At 38.8% G+C, this 21361-nt stretch overlaps 1 protein-coding gene and 1 long non-coding RNA gene across 2 annotated transcripts; both read left to right on the forward strand.

The window, feature by feature from the left end:
* Positions 1 to 265: 265 nt before the first annotated feature.
* LOC119733413 lies at positions 266 to 1845 on the forward strand. Its single transcript, XR_005271819.1, has 2 exons — positions 266 to 639; positions 1192 to 1845. It is a non-coding gene; the product is annotated as an uncharacterized LOC119733413 (long non-coding RNA).
* Positions 1846 to 5388: 3543 nt separating this feature from the next.
* On the forward strand, positions 5389 to 8698 carry LOC119732924. The gene is made up of 4 exons (XM_038206503.1): positions 5389 to 6078; positions 6509 to 6691; positions 7568 to 7655; positions 8252 to 8698. The coding sequence occupies exons 1-4, from the start codon at positions 5732 to 5734 to the stop codon at positions 8651 to 8653; spliced, it is 1020 nt and encodes a 339-aa protein (XP_038062431.1). The 5' UTR covers positions 5389 to 5731; the 3' UTR covers positions 8654 to 8698.
* Positions 8699 to 21361: the final 12663 nt, after the last annotated feature.

Genomic DNA, 21361 nt, shown 5'->3' on the forward strand with positions numbered 1-21361 from the left:
AATTATGAAAATATCAGCTTGCAAAATCGTTTTATGAAAGTTTGAATTTTAGTATGATTTTGCACGAAAATCGAAGTTTTTTCTGATATCACATCAAATTTTGGCATTTTTTTAAAATCCGGATTTTTTAGGGAATTCTCACTTCTTAAATGTAGTGAACGAGGGTGTATACTTCATTGTTTTCCATACGGGAAAGCAGCTAATATTTTTTTTAATCGTCAAAATTCGTCCTTGAATATCGCATTTTCGGCGACATTTTGACTCAAAAACGCATGTAACTCGCGATGAGCATCAGGAAATGTACACTGGGAAGTGGCTGAATGAGTACGAAATGCTGAATCTTTCAGGAAATAGAGGATTTTGTGCCTCTATTATGTCTTGTGGAAGTCAAGAAACCTCGTATCTGCCATTCTAAACCACGTACAACGACATGTCATGACTTGCATGCAAACCGATACTCGTGGGAAGAAATTTGACACCGCACGGACCACGCGGTGAAGTCGCCAGGCATCACGGGCACCGTGCAGTCTGCAACAGCGTGCCGGGAGTTGGAGCTCGCGCCCCCACAACACACATCGCTTTTGACTGGTGGTTATACCGTCGCCTTGGAGTCGAGTTTTGAGAATGAGAGCAATACGGGTAAAAGGGGATTTGGGTTTGTTCAGTAAAATACGAAAACTGATTCAATTGCAAGTTGCCTTTGGAAAGTGGAGACTAAGAAGTAGAATTTAACATACAATTCATGTAATTCCAACGGCCATGACGGCAACACTACTATTTTTTTTTCTTTTTTATAAATTTAAAGGCCAGAAAAAAAGGGGGGGGGCTCAATGAATTAAGTTTTTGTTGTAGAAGTCGTGTCTAGGCCTACACTAGGCCTACACGATTTTTACCCACAACTTTACAGACAAAATATACAAATAAATTCATGTTTTAGACCAAGTCTTTTTTCACTGGGGAAAAAAAAGAATAATATTGAATTTTTTTAAAGGTTATAAAGAATGGAAAGAGACCAAAGCAAATAATTGTAAGTGGTCATACATGAGGCCCAAAAAATATAGGCTAGGGTTTTTTTCTCCATGCCAAACTCAAATCTGTCAAATTGTTTTTGATATCTATTATTTATTATGTTGCGTTTTGAAATATTTTAACATTGCTTATTTTTCCTTATATGTGTACGTTTTTTTTTAGCTGTATGGAGATGCTTTGAGTGTCATCCGGGGACTGTCGTTCCTTCTGATGATGATGATGCAGACTTCTACAAGGAATCTACAATGCCTGAATCTACAAGATGACATGATGAAGGACACTATGAAGAAAAGAACTATGACCAGCCTTTAAAAAATTAATTCAAAAATAACCCTTTTATATAATTGAAATATATTTTTAACTTGTTCCTATTGTAATCATAATAAAGACCTTTATAAATTAAAATAAAATGTAAATTTTAACAAACATCTTGGGTCTAGCCTCTTCAAACGCTGGCATTGGAGTTAATTTAAAGATTGTAGTAAGAGTCTAATATTAAATTCCAGTGATTTACTAATAAACAATTGATTTGTTAATTATTTGCGAATTCTGAGGGTAGGAGATTCATGAACTATGCCCAAAAAGGCAAAATACTCAAACAGGAGAGAGTTTGAAACTGAAAATTGCAATGATGGACAAGGTTTGGCTTAATGTAAAGAAGGGGAAAATGGCAAATTTTACTTTAAAAATGGTAGCAATTAAAATAAAAAGCTTATAATCTAATAATTACTATTTGTACTTCTCAATTGGAATGGATTATCTTGTGATTTAAAAGACCCCAGCTGCAATAAACAAGATTCTCACGGAACTGGTTAAGCACTCGTCAATCAGCCTATACTTTTGCACGCAGGTAAGTTCCCTATACAATTACACGTAAACATGACATGGCAAGCGTGAAATACGCGAACGAGATGAACCTATCTTTCATTGCAAAAAATATTAGCTCGGTTCTCGCAAAATTGGAAAATTACAATAATTCATGGAGTATTATAATAGCCAAGGGAAAATCGCCAAAAAAATCCGGTTTATGAGAGAGAAAGCAGAATTCTGGGGCTCGTTTTTGCGCGCGCAAAGTTCATGCGCGTTTTTGCATAGAGACGTCACAAACGCGTGCGTAATGCGTCTTCTCGCGTGGTTTCGGATTACAATTATAATAATAAATGTGCGCATGCTCAGACTAAGTTTCCGCGGGTGTCATATTTCATTAACGTACGTGCACTAGTGCCAGATGACAAGATTATTATCGATCAGTGCATGCGCGCGTTGCGTGGGGAGCTGTTATTGGCTGTTGCTTCACGCGCACGCATGCGTACAGCGCGAGGGCGAACAGAACCTTTATTCGCGCCAAACAGGGTCCTTTCTCAAACCTCGGTTTCGCCTCCGATTTGGCTAAGCCTGAGTTTTTCGGTCCCTAACTTTGGCGATTTGAGCTCAATATGAGTCAAATTTTCGATATAGGGACATCAAACTTAATGTTGTGAAGCCAAAGATGGGAAACTTACATGTACATTCTATCTGAACATTACATTGGCCTGCGAAATAAGTGCGAATGTTTCTGGGTCCAGAGGCAGATCCAAAGCTGTTGACGAAGCCGAGGTTTGAGAAAGGCTCTAGTAATCAGATAGAACGGCCTGGAAGTTGATACATTGTACGTACATGCACATGCGCGTGCCCGCTACGCGCGCATATCCGCGACATTGCATTTTCCCTAGTGCACAGCGGTCGTTCCCTAGTGCTCTTGGCAAACTTGAGTTGGGCCAATGTTTGACATCTTTCTTAGTATGCTGGCAACTTTCTGAAAAAGGTAACATTTTGTGTGTGACGATCATTACCCACTTATTTCCAGTGAATCATTTGGTGCTAACAAATAATGCTGTCGAGGTAGACTTGCCATGAACATAGGTCGTTTTTCTTAACCCGTCTTTGACTGAGACCCCATCATTGTCATGGCTCATGTATAGGCTACACACGCACACAATGCATGTACAGTCAATAGGCATAGTGAGCAGTGGCATGCCGCTCATGTGTCCGTTTGGAAATTTTGCTACGTTTTCATCGTATCACACGCGTGCATCATAAGTGCATCGTCTGGCTAAAAATATAACGAGTAGGGCCTAACGTTATAAATCGTGTCTCATCAAATTGAAATGCACTAGGCTCATGGACATGATGGAAGACCAGAACAACATTCAAGTATTTGTGTGCATTTATTGTGAATATGAAACGCCTCATTTCAAGAGGCTGTTAAACCATTATAGGTTTGTTCATGAAATTGGAAATGGCAGATTTAGAATTGTTTGTGATGTAAATGGGTGTCACAGGAATCTGTCTTCTGTAAGATGCTTTGTCAAACACCTCAAAAGATTTCACAGAAACTTTTACCACATGCATTATGCGAATGCAGTTGAAAATGATGGTATTGATGATGTCAACGAACTAAATCAAGCTATAGGAGCACCTGAGCATGTAGGCTTACAAGATCTAGAAGATGTGGATATGGAAGATGTACAAAACATAGGCCCACCCATGCAAATAGATTTGAGGCGTAAGGTAACACTGTTTCTTCTGAAACTGAGAGAGTTACATAAAGTGCCAGGGACTGTTTGTAGTTTTGTTGCGTCAGAGCTGGTAAATATTTTGCAGATGTCTAAAGCAAAGGTGCATTCTGAGTTGGATGCAGCACTTCTTGAAGATGGTGTCAATCGGGATGAGATTGCAACTGCCATGGCTGTTATTCAGTCAACAGAATTAGAGGACATTTTTCACAGTTTGGAGGATAACAGAAAACTGAGTGGTTATGTTCAGTCTGAGTTCCCCTATGTTGAACCAATTGAATTTGTACTTGGAGTAGATATTAAGGGAAAATGTGAATCCACACAGTACATACCCATTTTGAAAACAGTGGAGTTACTCTTACAAAATGAGGATATATTTGCAGAGGTTGTGCAGGGTCATATGTCTGAGGATGGTAAATTGAGGGATTTTTGTGATGGTGCTTTCTTCAGGGAAAATGTTTTATTTGCCTCTGACTCTTCAAGTTTACAGGTCGAGTTATATTATGATGACTTCAACATTGTGAATCCCCTTGGAAATAAGGTCAAGAATTACAAACTTGCAGCATTTTATTTTGTGCTGGGAAATTTGTCACCACAATACAGGTCTAAGTTGTACGTCCTCCCGCTTGCTCTTTTGTGCAAATCCAAACACTTGAAAAAGTATGGATTTAAGAAAGTACTACAGCCGTTGATTAATGATCTGGCAGTGTTAGAAAAGGATGGTGTTTGTGTGAATAAAAATGGCCATGAGCATCACTTCAGAGGCACAGTGTCATTTGTTTCAGCAGATAATCTTGGTGCTCATTCACTTGGAGGATTCAATGAAAGTTTCAATGGCTTGAGGATCAGTCGTTTCTGTATGGCCACGAGACAAGACCTTGATGAATGCTTGACTGTTGAAAGTTTGAAATGAGAACAAGGGAGAGCTACAATGCACAGGTTACAATGGTTTCCGAAGATAGGACATTGGCGACAGCATATGGCGTGAAGACCGATTGTGTTCTTAATGAGCTTGAATACTTCCATGTTACTAGGGGACTTCCGTCGGACATTGCTCATGACCTTTTTGAGGGGCTTGTGCCCGAGGTACTTCAGAATCTTGTATTGTACTTTGTGTCTGAGGATTACTTCAGTCTTGACCACTTTAACACAAGGATTGAGAGTTTTTCCTATGGTAAAACTGACAGGGTGAATAAACCCACTAGAATGGCTTCAACAGTGGCAGATTTCAGGGTTAAGCAAACAGCTATGCAGTGTTGGTGCATGTTGAGGCTGTTCCCAATTTTAATTGGCGACAAGGTTCCTGAGAACAACCCTCAGTGGAATGTTCTGTTACGTATCATGTTCATGGTGGAAGCAATTTGTGCACCAGTTTGTTCAGAGGGCGATGTGGCTTTTCTTTCCGATCTCATAGAGGATTTCTGGTACACATATACAACGGAATTTCCTGATGAAAATGTCAAACCTAAATGCCACTATACACTGCATTATCCTTGGCAGATTCTGCGATTTGGTCCACTTATCCATTGTTGGACTCTCCGATTTGAGGGAAAACATAACTACTTCAAAGAAGTTACTCACGGCTTAAAAAAACGGAAAAACATCTGTAAAAGTATGGCTGTCAGGCATCAGTTTATGCAGACAATTTTCCTCGCATCTGATAACTACTTGGAAACACAGCAAATTGACACAAATTGTGGAAAACTTAGTTTTGTCAGGCTTTTGTTGAAGGAGGTTCAAGATCTGTTGGAACCACTTTTAGGAGGTCAAGACCAAGTGTTTGAGTGCAACTGCCTCAAGGTCGATGGTGTGAAATACTGCTGTGGCTCATGTTTGGTTTTCAGATACAGTGATAGTTTACCTGTATTCATCATGATTGAGGACTGTTTCATCATTGGCAACATTCCATACCTTCTGTGTACTAGACTCAACACCTTATTTTTCAGTGTCCATTACCACGGGTATATTGTGGAACAACTTCACATGTATATGTTGATTAAACCAATGGATGCCATTGACTACCACCCACTTGATGTGTATGATTATCCAGCAGAACCTAAAAACAAATTAGTAATCCTAAGACACAAGATATCGCATACTGACTGAAATTACTTGCACTGAGTGGTAGATGATCATCAACGCACAAAATGGCTGTATTTTCCTTCCAGAAAATGCGTCTCAAATTCCATGTCACATACAAGAGTTCGAAACGGATCATTGAGCATGAATCTGCAAATGAAAGGGGAAATGTGGATGAGATAACCAAGTCCATATGTGAACAATTCAAAATACCAAGAGATGGGGAACAAGTGCAACTGCAGTATTTTGATAAAGATTTTGGAGATTGGGTTGATGTGGCCCCAATGTCTTCCCTTGAAAATATGACGAGATTGCAAGTCCTGATGACTGCAGCTCATTCTGATAATGAACATGATGAAGCTGTGCCTACTCCAGTGTCTGAATGCAGCGGTGAATCTCCTAAAGCCAGTGAAGGGTAAGTTTTGCTTTGATAGATCACTGAAAATCATCACAGGCCTGTTAAACCTTGATTAACTTGCATATTATAAAAATAAATAATGGATTCTGCCAGAAATGCATGCATTGTCAAGATGACCATACCCCATGCATGCAGTCATAAGCTTTAATATTTAAATGAAACAATGTAAAAACCAAGTCCCCAAAGTCGGTGGTACGTGTGGTTTTTGTTTTGTAAACACCTTCACCCCTGTGATAAAAAATAGAATGAAGCAAAATAAAGTAAAATCCCCTTAAAAACTGTACACATATTTCCATTATCTCAAAATACTTATATTTATTACAGTTTTTATGAGGGACTATTTTATATCCCTTATAGTTGCCGGTTTGATGGTATGAAGATGAAGTACATGTAGGATTGCTTTAATTTTAATGTTATGTTTCAACAGCCCTACTTTGAGTACCACAACTTCACCAAAGACTTTCCGTGTGTGGCCAGTCCAGTTCAATTTCCCGGTATATGCTCTACGTGCTGGAGTGCTGCAGAAGCTGCGAAGTGGTGAAAAGCTCAGTAGGGGAGAGAGGACACAGATCACAGATGCTGTCTACCAGGAGGTCACAAAGTATACATAGTAAGTCAGAAAGTTTGGATTGCAATTATGCCTTTCTCAAGATGCACATAATCCTTTGGTCACGTTATGATTCAAGCTCAGTCAAAAACTGCCTGTACTTTATTCCAACAGCATCCTATTTCCACACAAATTACAAGTTTCACACAAAGTAGTATAAGTTGTGCAACACTTTTGATTTATTTCCGTTTATACTTAAAGCAAAAGTGAATCCCTACCAGCAACCTGAAATGGACATTATTTTTTCCTTTTCAAATCTTACGTTTCTGGATTTTCTTGATTCTGCAACAGTGGCATAGCCACGGGGGGCGTGTGGCGGGGGGGGGGGGGGGGCGACAGCCCCACCATGAAACCTTGTCCCCCCCCCCCCCAGTCGCCCCTCCACTGAGATTTTGAGTTTCTAAAAAAATTATCCTTGCTACGCCACTGTTCTGCAATGAGTTTTCACACACAGTGGCGTAAATCTGTGCCGGCCAGTGGGGGAGGGGGTGTGATATGGAGGATAGGGGATGACCAAAATCAAAAATTGTCCTTGCCGAGGGGGGGGGGGGGTGCTAGACACCTCATTACACTAGGGGCACTATTTGTGGTACAGAGGTACATCCTATGTATACTAACGTGCCTTAACCTTGCATCAAAATGGCGCATTTCAAGCTGAATACATCAGTCTGGTTGTTGGGCAGTTAAAAAAGGTCCAAATCCGCATTTTTTTTTATCACGGAAAAGTGGAGAGGGGGATGATTCAATAACCCATCTATTACTATTACTGTGCTACTACCCCCCTCCAACTGGGATTTACACCACTGTTTACACACTGGAGTGGGGATTGAATAATTTTACAATCATGATTGGCATTTCTCTTTATTTCTGATTCCACAGTTACCCAAAAGAGTGGCAGTACACCGAGGTGGTCACAGCCTTCATGGAGAAGTTTCCCAAGGTGAAATCCAATGAAAATTTGTCAATGGTAAGAACTTAACATTATGTTGATGAAGCATATGTACATGTACACTCAACTTTGCAGTATATAACGGAAAACTGAACCTGTAGGATTTGCTTTGTGCTTTGTGATCATAACCATAAAATCTAAATGAAGCCATGACTGCCAGGGTCACACATATATTAATTCCATAAACATTGAATAAATTTTATGCAACATTATTTGCTCATATGTATGACCACATTTGTATTTCAAAATAAGCATAAATTTCTAAACTAACCGCTTTTGTGTCACCGCAATTATGCATGTAAGCTCCGTCCTTTCCCAACCTGTAAGTCAGTTGTTCACGAGATAAAATGGTGAAATTTCATTCAATCCCAAATCAATGCACATTATGCCCGGCTTTTATCCAAGTTTTATCTACATGTATCACCTCCCAGGTGAGAAAAAAACTAAGTGATCCATTATTTTAGGCTCCTTTTGTATTGCCAGGTTTTTCCCAATACATACATAACATTTTTGTGTGAATACAAAATCAAATAAACAAACAAACAAACAACCCAACACCCCAAGGACACCTTGTTTGTTGCTTAATGATGAGAATTACATTTTCTTGTTTTCAGAGTCTGTGGCGTCAACGGATTCAATATAGGTTTCAAAATGACCGAAGGCGTAGAGATTGTGTGCCAGGAAAACGCCGACTTGCAGATCCAACTAGTACAGCAGCAGGACCACCTCCAACAAAGAACGACAAGCTCATGTGGGGACTCAAAAACTACATCAGTCAGCGACCAGAGGGCGAAGACAGTACTTCAATTGAACGACATCAAGCTGCTATGAAGGTGGAACTCGCGAAGAGAAACCCAGACCGGAGTCGTGTTGATCGCCTGATGGCACTGACATTTGCTGACCGCAGGGAATTCATCATCAAAGGCAATCCACTGATGGCTGACATCAAGGCACGTTTTCCTGCACTTCTTGCAGGGGGAAGCGAGGTATTTATATGGCTTCTGGCTGGCACTTAACTTGCTATTGAGAACAAGTAATGTGATAACTGAACACAAAATGAGTCAATTTACTTCCAGGTACTAGGCTTTTAAAGCAATGTTAAATTTAAACTGTAAAGGTGCAGTCCATTTCAAAATGTTATTTTCTACTGTTTTTAGTATGAATATTGTATCCTTATTGTGCAGGTTCTAAAGGAGTTTAAGCGGATTTCAACAGAAGACCTGGGGAGGAAACTTGCAACTGGTTTGAAGCGGTACCATGATCGGCTTTTCTGTCTCGCAAAGAAGCAAGATCACACTGTCATCAAGAAGCTGATTGAATTGGCATCACTTGAAACAACTGAAGAAAATCGTCGGGGTAAGTGCTGTCATCTAATGCATATAAGAAGCGTATTCATTATTTGAATGTGATACTTGGCTTTAGTCAAAGTAATCTGAAACATAACTTAATGGTACTTTTAATCTATTCCAGAAAAGGCATACTGTGCTTCCATTGCTGTGGTGCCAATACTACTGAAGGAGAAGCTGGATCATCTGCTGACTCAACAGGTACATGTAAGATTATGCAATGATTAAACGTTGAAAGTGTTTAGACCCATAAACAATTTTCAAATTCAATGCATTGTTTTGGAACTGATTCAAATTGAGTGACATGCTCATATCTTCACCACCTCATTTCACTTGGTAGTGTGAATGTCTGCATATTCACTTGTAGCTTCATACATTAGTACTTAACCTGAAGGTGAAATTGAAGAAATGTTGAATCTGCATACACGTGCCTGATCTGCATACAAGTGTCCGGCACAAATGTGCACTGCTTTTTACCTGGGGACGGTAGCCCCGGTTTTTGTGGAAAGACGCCTGTCAGTATTTCAGCCATACTGTGAAAAACCTAAATGAAAATGCACCGATATCCCAGACACCCGATCACTGGGCTTCTTTGGCTACAGTCCATCATTTGCAATTTGTATTGTGTTCATTTGAATCAACAAAAATCACGGTGCTCAAAATCTATCGTGCCACTCAATTTTTTAAAATAAATAATATCATCAGTTACTTTTTGGGTAGCTGCAAATGATGGACTATAGCTTTAAGCAGCCTGCTTTTACTGAGAAGCTTGTGTGGGGGCTAATACTTGGGTTATTGCAACACTTCTACTGAAACTTGGCCTTCAATCATCCATGCATCCACTCACTCATTTTGATAACTCTTTTTGTTTTCCCTTTTCAGACTGGAGAATCACAAATGGATCATATCATCCACCAACAGGACGACACCACATTCAAGGTCGTCATCGAAGAAAAGGTAGTCATGAAGACATCCCACTTGTTTTCCGCATTTGAGGTTTATTTTGCATCTTTTTATGTTTTTAACCTGTCATATCCCAAGAAGTTGAAGAAAACACTTCAATTCTTCCAAAGGCCTATCCTGAACATTCAGGACAAGGAAAAGGTCCACACTAGTGTGTGTGCCCTCCTTGAAACTTTAACTCAGTAGTTATTACCAACAAAGAATCCAAGAACATGTCGGCACTTTTTGTTGATCTCTTCAGGACCTTATGATCAGATGTGCAAAACATGTAAAGATGTAGAAATTGTTTTTGATAAACAATTTTGACCATCATGTTCTTGAATGATTTCTATGTGGATAAATTCAGGGAAAGAGTTCCAAACAAGGACAACTTTTAACACCCTGTGCACAAACCCTATAAGACTGGTCTGCATTTTTTTTCCAAGTAAATGCTTCAATATTTTCATTGCTAAGACCAAAAAAAAAAAAGATAGTCGGTCTCTGGTCAGACCGCAGTTCCGGAATTGATGCGGCGACGCGGTTTCTTTTTATTCAAGCTTGTATTGTACAGACAAGGTGGGTACTATTTTGCTTTTTTGTGTCCTCATTATACATTGGTGTCCTCCATAATTTGCCTCGGTGCCCTTTATCATTTGCCTTGGTGCAATTTCCCCATTCCTTGGTGCTCCTTGGTACAAAAATTTGAGGAGGCTAAAAAAGATAGTCGGTCTCTGGTCAGACCGCAGTTCCGGAATTGATGCGGCGACGCGGTTTCTTTTTATTCAAGCTTGTATTGTACAGACAAGGTGGGTACTATTTTGCTTTTTTGTGTCCTCATTATACATTGGTGTCCTCCATAATTTGCCTCGGTGCCCTTTATCATTTGCCTTGGTGCAATTTCCCCATTCCTTGGTGCTCCTTGGTACAAAAATTTGAGGAGGCACGGCAAAAGAGATTGACGCGCATGATTAAAATGGACACGCGCGCTGACCACAGACCGAGTAATTTTTTTTTGGCCTAAAGTTTACTTTTTGTTAGAACATGTTACCACTTCCTGATGGCTGATAGTTCACTTGCTATCCGTGTATGCAACTCTTCCCAAATTCGGTCCTGGTTCTGTTTTCTGTTTCAAATTTGGTTTGATTTCAAAAGACTGATTTTGAGATTTGTGTGGCCAAAATTTGACTCTTGTAAAACTTAACTTGTTAAACCTTGTGTGTTTTTTCTCCTGGATCTTGAGAATGTTTGATCCCATGCCCAAAGTTACTGAGCTTTTATGACTACTTTCAGCAAATCTGAAAAAAAATTAAATGTTGAAGTTTTATTTTTATTAAATGGATGTGGCTTTTTGAAGAGATGTGGTTCATAAGAATGTTAAGAATGTACCAACTACATGATGGAAAATTGTTCCTTAAAGCCTTGTTGTGACTTGAATAAAAGGCCACGGGTGAAAAATAAATTATATAAAAAAAACTGTTGCCAAAATAGTCTCTCTCTTTTTAGACTATTGAGCCACCTCAAGTTCAAGTCTCAAGTATTAACTTGATCATTTTTTAAAGGTTTTGTGAATCCTGTGCGCAAATCCACTTAAACCAGGGCACAAATCTTATACTAGCTCCTGGCCATGTAATTTGAAAGGATTGATCTCGAGAGTTTAATAACTAGTTTCAGCAAATTCGAAAAAGGTTCTATTTTCACCTTTTATTTCATTTGTGGAAATGGATGTGATGTGGTGCAAAAGAATGTAAAGAATGCACCAACTACATGTACATGATGGAAAATTGTTAAGCCTTGTTGTGACTTCAATAAAAGGTCATATGTGCAAAAGAAATTGTAAACAAAACTTGTTGCCAAAATATATATGAATTTTTTATTTTTTTTTACTGTTGACCCACCTCAATTAGTTCAACTGTCAAGATTTCACAGGTTTTAAGGTATTGTGAATCCCGAGTGCAAATCCACAAATCTTGCCGTAGCTTCTAGTCCTTTAATTCAATTTGATTGATCTGAAGATTTTTTTGTTGTGGAAATTGTATTGTTGCAATTAGTTTTTCACTTGTATTTCATTTCATGTCCTCGTTATTTATGAGTGGTGTTTAACTTTATGAGTCATTGGGATGTTACTGTTTAAATAAAGTAATTCAAAGCGATGTATTGTTTATTTCAAGTGTTCTTTTTCGTTTTGAAGGCGTCTCAAGATCAGAATGGCTAGATAATTGCAATTTCAAAATACAGAGCATGGCATGATAAAGGCCTATACAAGACAAAAATATTGACAGATCAAAACAAGACACTGACTAGATTATCACAAGATAATGACGAGATGCCAGCAGGATAGTGACGAGGTGATGACTAGATGTAAACCAAATGATGACTAGATGTAAACCAGATCATGACTAGATGTAAACCAGATCATGACTGGTTGTAAACCAGATGATGACGAGTTGTAAACCAGATGATGACGAGTTGTAAACCAGATGATGACGAGTTGTAAACCAGATGATGACGAGTTGTAAACCAGATCATGACGAGATGTAAACCAGATCATGACGAGATGTAAACCAGATCATGACGAGTTGTAAACCAGATCGTGATGAGATGTAAACAAGATCATGACGAGATGTAAACAAGATCATGACGAGATGTAAACAAGATCATGACGAGATGTAAACAAGATCATGACGAGATGTAAACAAGATCATGACGAGATGTAAACAAGATCATGACGAGATTACAACTTGTCAGTTAGACAAGTGAGTTCTTGTCAGTACAGACACTCGGGCGAAACAAGATCTATCTTGTCAGCATGACCAGTTGTTGTTTTCAGTGAGCCATTAATTACGTACATAAGTTGTACAGTTTACCAGAACCAGGCCAGTCATTTCTGGTTCGAAAAGCAGCAATGGGGGTACAGAACAACAAACCTAGGCAGGACATACGACTGCCGATCACATTACAACTGCTACAAAAAATTACAGCAGCACTAGAGCACTGTGCGAAATCAAGGTATCAAAACTTGATGTACCGCAGCATGTTTTTGTTGGCCTTTGTAGCATTCTTACGAATAGGGGAAATGACCGTTTCAAATCAAAACACAACCAATGTGTTAAAAATAGATAACTTAAACAAAAGCCAAGATGGCGAAGGTGTACGATTAGTTTTTGAACACTACAAGCATTCCAAAGGAAAACAGGCCAGTATAGAAATTTCACGCAAAGGAGATGATGTATGCCCAGTCAGAGCATTGTCAGATTACATGAGCCAACGAATGTCATTTAATTCAAAGTTCTTGTACTGCTGGCCAAGCGGGCAACCAGTGAAACGAACCGAGTTTGCCTGTATATTGCAAAAGACGGTGAAATTTATAGGATTAGACCCACATGCATATACGGGTCACAGTTTCAGAATAGGGGCCGCATGCCATGCCCTTTCCCGTGGCTTCTCTGACGCACAAATTAGGGAAATGGGAAGGTGGCATTCGGATGCATTCAAAAGATACATCAGGTTTTAGGATTGAGAAAGCCTAGGGTATAGTACAGTGCGCCAAGAGCAACGGCATCAAGAGTGTTTTGGGGGGAGCCGCCCTGCGCAAAATAAATAAATAATTAAATAAATAAATAATAACAAAAACAAAAATATTGCGCAGTGCGACTTGTGGCGAGATGGCCCTCCAAAACAGCCAAGAATAGGTTAAAACACAGAAGTAAAAACATAAGAGAATAGTTGACAAAAAATAAAGAAATATTACCAGTCAATAAATTACTAATTGTATTAGCCTAGTTAGTACATGGAACAAAACATAATGTTAACAAAGTTCAGAACTATAATTGAAAAGAAAAAGTGTTAGTATCCAAGGTTGTAACAATGCAACAAAAATTAGTGATTAAAGAAAAGAGGAAATATTTTCAGAGACAACAAATATAAAAGAGATCAGATGTCAAAGATGGCAAACCTAGTAGATATGTACTATGTTTAATTATCTTGTTAAGTAAGTAACATTTAATTTAATTGATTATTGTGTAAGAAAAAGAAAAAGAAATAAAGGACTCCTCAACCCCAAAAGGTCGAGCTATAACTAATGATGCTTAATTTTGTGAAAGAAAAGTAAAGCAATAAATATGTTTTCTTGCGGGGGGAGTTGTCTGCTCCCTTGGTTCGCGTGTCTTAACCCTTCTCTTGTGTACTCGTTTTCCCTTTGCTAGCCCCGACCACCGCAATCCGAAGTCGCTAATTGAACCCCCCAAGTCTTCTAAACCATTCAAAACGGAGAAAAAAAACCTCTAGGTTCCGGGGTTTCGCTTTACAAATAAACCCTGATTAAGAATATGGCCCTGCCTGAGGAACCTAAGCCTCACAGCGCTTCACCTTCGAACTGTGATCTCTGGACTTTCCAAATAACACTTGCGTTTAAAACAGCCTCGAGCCGATGACATTTACAAAGTCAACGTTTTTTTGTTTTTTTCCCCACAAATGTATTTACATCATATATATATATATATATATATATATATATATATATATATATATATATATATATATATATATATATATATATATATATATATATATATATATATATATATATATATATATATATATATATATATATATATATATATATATATATATATATATATCTCCAATGACTGTCTCGTCATTCTGCTGATGAGTGCCTTATGGTACGAAACAGTCTGTTCAGAAAGAGATATGCCAAAGTTTGTTTAACTAATATTCTGAATTTATTGCATATATATATATATATATATATATATATATATATATATATCTGACAATAAACCCATCCCACGACAAAACATAGCTTATTTTACCTCCTACCACACTACAAATGTCCACTATACAGAGCATTTAGAAAAACAAAGAAAAACTCCTTACCGCTGGTTTGGGATCCAGGGTCCTATATAAACCTTGACAAACTAAATGATTTCTTCTAGTGAGTTCTACGAAACTGACAAACGTGGTTTTCGCGATCCCTTTTACTTCCGGGTATCTAGCGCCCTCTGTTGAATGTCGCGTATGCGAAATCCATCCCAAAACAATTATTGTATGCACAATTCAAGGCTCTTCTCTACCGAAACTGCCCCAGAATCAAGACTAAATCTATGGACCCTGATGCGCAGTCCATCAAATATTATGAATATCTATTGAACTTTGAAAATTATGACGCTACATTCTTGAAATGTGTGTGGTTACCCGAGATGTCGTTGGAGCCGATGAAATCGGGTCCGGTTCACTGCTCGCCGCTGATGCAATCCCAGCTTCAGGCGGGGGCTGTGCTAAGTCCACAGAGGCGATTTTTATTCTCTCATATATAAACATATATGGGACTTAAAGGACGAAGGGAAAGAATATGAAATCAAATGGGACATTGTTCTGAAAGCACTGCTATACTCTAACGTAAACAAGAGATGTAATTTGTGTATAGCAGAGAAGTACATAATCATATGTAGGCCAGATCTAGGTACACTGAATAAGAGAAGCGAAATCGTCTCCAAGTGCAGGCATCGAGACAGATGTGTTCTTACTTCAGTGACGTAAACGCGTAGCTTCAATGACGTAACGCGCGTAACGCGTGCGCGCGCTTGATTCGAAATAAGGTAAGATGCTACTTGTATTCTATTTTTCGTCATTCTGCTGATGAGTGCCTTATGGTACGAAACAGTCTGTTCAGAAGAGAGATATGCCAAAGTTTGTTTAACTCATATTCTGAATTTATTGCATGGTTATAGCTCTACAGAGGTGTATCGAGCACTGTGAATTTTGATAGAAGACGATTTCATTGGATATACTAGCTCCTATTTTTATAGTTGAGCACTCTCCTGACGTCGCACTTCAAAATGAAAAGAGTGAACTTTGAATATTCGACGAAGAATATTCCGGTAGCATCGAGAACAACATACCTCAAGCGCCTGATCGAGAAAACGGAAATGTTCATCAAAAGGATTAGATGGAGATCATTCTTCTTTCTGAATCCGGAGCTGAACAAAGACAAGGCGGAGAAGGAGGAAACGTAAGGATTTAACTCGCGGAAAACACCACCAGTCATTCCGGAACTGAGAGAATTCGAAGACAATTTGGTGAGTCTGATTCAAAACGTCGAATTTGAGAAGACCACTAGCCAGTTCCAACGCAAATTAAACGAAGTCATAAATACGATTAGGAACGATGATAAGCTTACCGTCAAGGCTGATAAGACTACAAATTATTACAAGATGGAAAAAGATGACTATGTAATTCTTGTCAGGGCGAATGTCACGAAAACATACAAGAAAACCGAGCAAAAGGAAGTAGCGGAAATCAATCGCGAAGCGAAAAGAATTGCTAAAAGTCTTGGACTGGGCGACCGCATAGATAAATTGGCCGAGAGGGAAGTCTTCGTTACTTTGAAGGACCACAAGGACAACTTCGATAACAAACCATCATGTCGACTAATTTCGACATTGTGGAGTTCTACCCCTCGATAACGGAAAAGCTTCCCCTGAAGGCCCTAGGGTTCGCGGAAAACTACGAGAACATTAGCAGCAAGGAGAAAGATATCGTCATCCACGCGAAACAGACAGTGGTATTCAACGACCAGGTACCGTGGAAAAAGCGTAATGCAGACAGCAAATTCGATGTCACGATGGGCAGTTTCGACGGCGCGGAGTCATGCGAGCTGGTCGTATAGCATATCTGCTGTCGATCCTGAAACCAAAGTACGGAAATAGAGTGGGACTATACAGGGACGACGGTCTGGCAGTATTCAAAGAGACCCCCAAGAAAATAGAAAACACGAAGAAGGAAATATGCCAAGTATTCCGGGAAAATGACTTAAAGGTAACGATCGAAGCCAACAAGGCAACAGTAAACTTCCTTGATATCACATTAGACTTGCGAACGGGAGGGTACAAGCCATACATGAAACCAGGTAATGTACCTCTCTATGTACATGTCCAGTCAAACCATCCACCCGCCGTCATCAAACAGATACCAGAGGGAATCAACAAGCGACTTTCCAACATCTCGTCGAGCAAGGAGGCATTCGAGAAAGCTGCCCCGGCCTACCAGGAGGCTCTGCAAAAAAGCGGGCACAAGTATCGGTTGACATACACACCGGGCAATAACACCAGGAAAAGGACTAGAAAAAGGGAGGTGACATGGAACAACCCGCCATACAACAAGAACGTACGTACCAACATTGGAAAGAAATTCCTTCAGATAATAGAAAAATGCTTCCCCAAGGAACATAAGCTTCACAAAGTGCTCAACCGGAACACAGTAAAGTTATCGTACAGCTGCATGCCGAACATGAAGGCAACGATCCAGTCAATCAACAAACGGAAGGTAAAACAAGAGGACGACGTCGGTGGTAGAACATGCAGTTGCCCCCGCAATGCCGAATGCCCGCTGAACGGGGAGTGCCTCAGCAAGAACATAGTGTACCAGGCCACCGTCACGAGCGAAGGCAGGAAGGAGGCATACGTCGGGCTGACGTCCACAACCTTCAAGGCGAGACTGGCGAACCACAAGCAGTCATTCAGATCCGAGAGCAAGAGGGCGCAAACAGAGCTAAGTAAACATATATGGGACTTAAAGGACGAAGGGAAAGAATATGAAATCAAATGGGACATTTTTTCTGAAAGCACTGCCATACTCTAACGTAAACAAGAGATGCAATTTGTGTATAGCAGAGAAGTACATAATCATATGTAGGCCAGATCTAGGTACACTGAATAAGAGAAGCGAAATCGTCTCCAAGTGCAGGCATCGAGACAGTGACGTAAACGCGTAGATTCAATGACGTAACGCGCGTAAAGCGTGCGCGTGCTTGATTTGAAATAAGGTAAGATGCTACTTGTATTCTATTTTTCGTCATTCTGCTGATGAGTGCCTTATGGTACGCAACAGTCTGTTCAGAAGAGAGATATGCCAAAGTTTGTTTAACTCATATTCTGAATTTATTGCATATATATATATATATACATATATATATATATATATAAATATATACATATATATATATATACACATATATATATATATACATATATATATACATATATATATACACACACCAACGTGTGTATGTCTTCATTTTATTACTAGTGTGTGTTCTCCCTGTTAATATGACCGTCTTTATATTTATTTTTGCCATTGCCGTTATATATGTATTCATAACATAAATATCGTTATAAAACACTTCGTGAACACTTTTGTGTTTTTCCCCAAGAACTGCATCCTAGAGAACCTACTATGATTTCCGTAATTATTTAATTTAACCATTGCTTTACTTAAATCATCACTAAACTCCTTCAAATGCCCTTTAAAAGATCTGTGGTAATGTACAAATAGTGGGTCGGCTCACCTCTACAATATCGTATGCTTTGCTCATCATGGACGCCCAAGGAGTAGAACTGTCTTATTTCAAACTGTATAGGCCACCTGTCCACTACAGATGCACGCCTATTCTCAACGATCAATGCTCACGAATCGCTCTACACTATACGTTGTACGCAATGCATGGCATTTACAGGTTTCTACAAAAACTTGAGCACCACCTTTGTTCAAAGAAAGGATGGGGAACGAAAGGCTGAAACCCGGATAGGCTGATTGACAACCAGGGCCTACCCAGCTAACACATCACGTTGCCACAACGTTGTGCAAAGTTGTGAAAATGTTTTCATTTGGTAACGTGTCACGATGACATTCAAGCAACGTTGACACAACGTTTGACTGTATAATTGTTGGTTGTAAAAATGTTGTATATTGGTAGTTTGTACAACATTGTACGAAAGTCATCATATGACATTGTATTGACATTGTATGGTGGTCGTTTCACAATCGTTGTAATAAAGTAATAAATATGACGTTGTGGTTACGTTAAATGTAGGTGTTTTCATGACGTTGTTTTTAAGTTGTCAATGTTACGTTGTCAGAACGTTGTCATTTAGAATGTTTACAACGTTGCTGTGAGATTATAATCATGACGTTGAATTAACGTTCCATCTACGTTATTTTATAACGTTTTTTTCAGTTGTGAAAATCACATTGTTACGACGTTGTAGTTTAGTATTTCCAAACGTTGCGGTGATGTAAAAATCATGACGTTGTTGTAACATTGTACGTGGGTACTTTCACAACGTTGTTGGTTGTTATTCTCACGTTGTCATTACGTTGTAGATACCAATTTACACCACGTTGCTGTGTTCATGACGTTATGATGACGTTGCAAAAAAGTCTCATCATAATGTTAAGTTGTAAATATCATGTTGTCGTGACATTGCAGTTTGTTATTTTCACAGCGTGGCTGTGACGTTTTATAAAGGTGTTTTGACACTGAATTTAAGTTGCAATTATGCTGTGCAATTATGCTGTGCGTTACGATCCATGCTAGTTGTGGTATTGACAAAAACATTGTGATTACGATTTACTGAATGTGAAGTGAACATAATATGTTTTAATTAATGATGTTTCATTTGATAATAATTAACATTTGGGTGCCGCCTTGCATTAATAATGTAACTCATGAAATTTCGAACATCATCATGTTTGTTTTGTCGTAGTAGGAAAAAAATGTTTCCAGATATTTTTCTAATGGATGAGATCGTGGTCAAAGCGCGACTGTTTCCCGCTCATATTCATTGTTGAATACTCAATGTATACATGTACTTTATTGCACACACCAACGTAACTAGAAATATGATTCCCGTTCTCAAAGAAAATATAACCATGGCGCATGCGCATCAGCAGAATTTCCACGTCCAGACCGCGTGATAGGTTATTTGAATTGCTCTGCTCAGTCGAGTCAGCAATCGAGCAGCAGCAGCTCACTAACGGTCGCCGACTCGCCGTCCAGTTGATGTGAAGTATGGTCGCCAAGCAAGTTTTTTTCACTACAGCATTTCTTAGAAGGTATACTAGGAATGAAATTTTCTGTATCTTGACTTCATTCTTGTGTCGAACACTTTGTCTAAAAATCTGATGAAAGGATCAAATTAAAGTAAAACAACTTTTCGAACAAAGTCGCTGTCAAAAAATGAAGATTTTTCTATGCCTATCATCTTTGTTTTCAAGTTTTAATAAATGTTGAAAATGTTCTTCGGACTCGATCAGAATAAATGTAGATTTATTAAGAGTGAAATTGTGTGCCTCAATTGAGATTGGGGGCTCGTCAATGCGAACAGTTTTGGAGGATCATACACTGAAAGAAACGTTCAAGTCATCTGGTTTTCAATTTGATAATAAAATCTTGGTATTTTTCCAAGGAAATATTATACATGTGGATCAGATTTACTCGAATTCATGTTAGACCTTTTTAACAACGTTTTAGGTTGGAAAGTTATTTGTTCGATAGTTATGATTTTACTTAAAACAGATATTGTTTTAGCCAATGGCAAAAATGGCAAAAGTGTATACATTATATCGAGAAGACTTTTGATTTGTGTACTATAGTATAGGCCTATGTTTGTATTTTTTTTTCAAATTGATGAATTAATCAAAATGTAACAATATTGTATTGAGATACCCATGATACCCGAGCCAACAACCGTGAAATTCGTACCTGGGGTATCTCTTAATTTATAGATCTGAGTTGATTTTCTCTCGAATAAACCTTGTGCAAATTTGAGCATAAACAGTCCGTTATAAAATTCCCGCTCAAAGACACAGTGTACGGTTGTAATAGCAACGCGTATTAGCATGTCAGTCTCAAGGTTCAGGCCTAAAGTTCACGTACCAGGACCGTACACGTATAAACGGTCATCTGGCTTTCGTTGGCTTGTACATAACAAGTGTATACAGTTTCAATCCGGGCTTTCGGGCCGTATAGCTCCCAGGGTTTGGCATGATTTAAGGGAGTTTGACCAAAGTGTGTGGAGTAGGGTTCAGGGCCAGGTCAGCACTGTTACAAGATCAATGAAAAATACGCGAACTATAAAAGCCTTTTCTAAAAAGGGTCATTTGTAGACTAGTTTTTTCGTGAAAATAAGACATTATGTGGGTTGATACGAAGAGCACGGGGACATCATATTTACACTGTGTTCAAACTTGATTAGTTCTATATATTTCTCAACCTTCAAAAAACATCTTTACTTTCTCCAGGTAGGCAGTACACAGGTATGCTATACGTGAGTGCACTGGCTGCAGGATGTGGCATGTTTAAACTTTTAACTTCAGCAGTCTTCGAGGGAGGAAGTTTCTAATTATTTTGAAAACCACCCCGTACATCTCTTCAAGGTTGTTGCTGTAAGTAATTCAACATACATTTTGTACACTGACCTTCTATACATGTATCTCTGTAAGATGGTGAAATTAACTTTTAAAATGTGTTGAAATTACACCTTGGTCGAAATGTGTTAAGTGATTACCTGACGTTCACTAGACACCTATATTAATTCAATTTATGTATTCATGAAATTTATCTATACTATAAAATTCAAG

The sequence above is a fragment of the Patiria miniata genome, unplaced genomic scaffold (genome assembly GCF_015706575.1).
Source record: "Patiria miniata isolate m_02_andy unplaced genomic scaffold, ASM1570657v1 HiC_scaffold_25, whole genome shotgun sequence".
NCBI lineage: Eukaryota > Metazoa > Echinodermata > Asteroidea > Valvatida > Asterinidae > Patiria > Patiria miniata.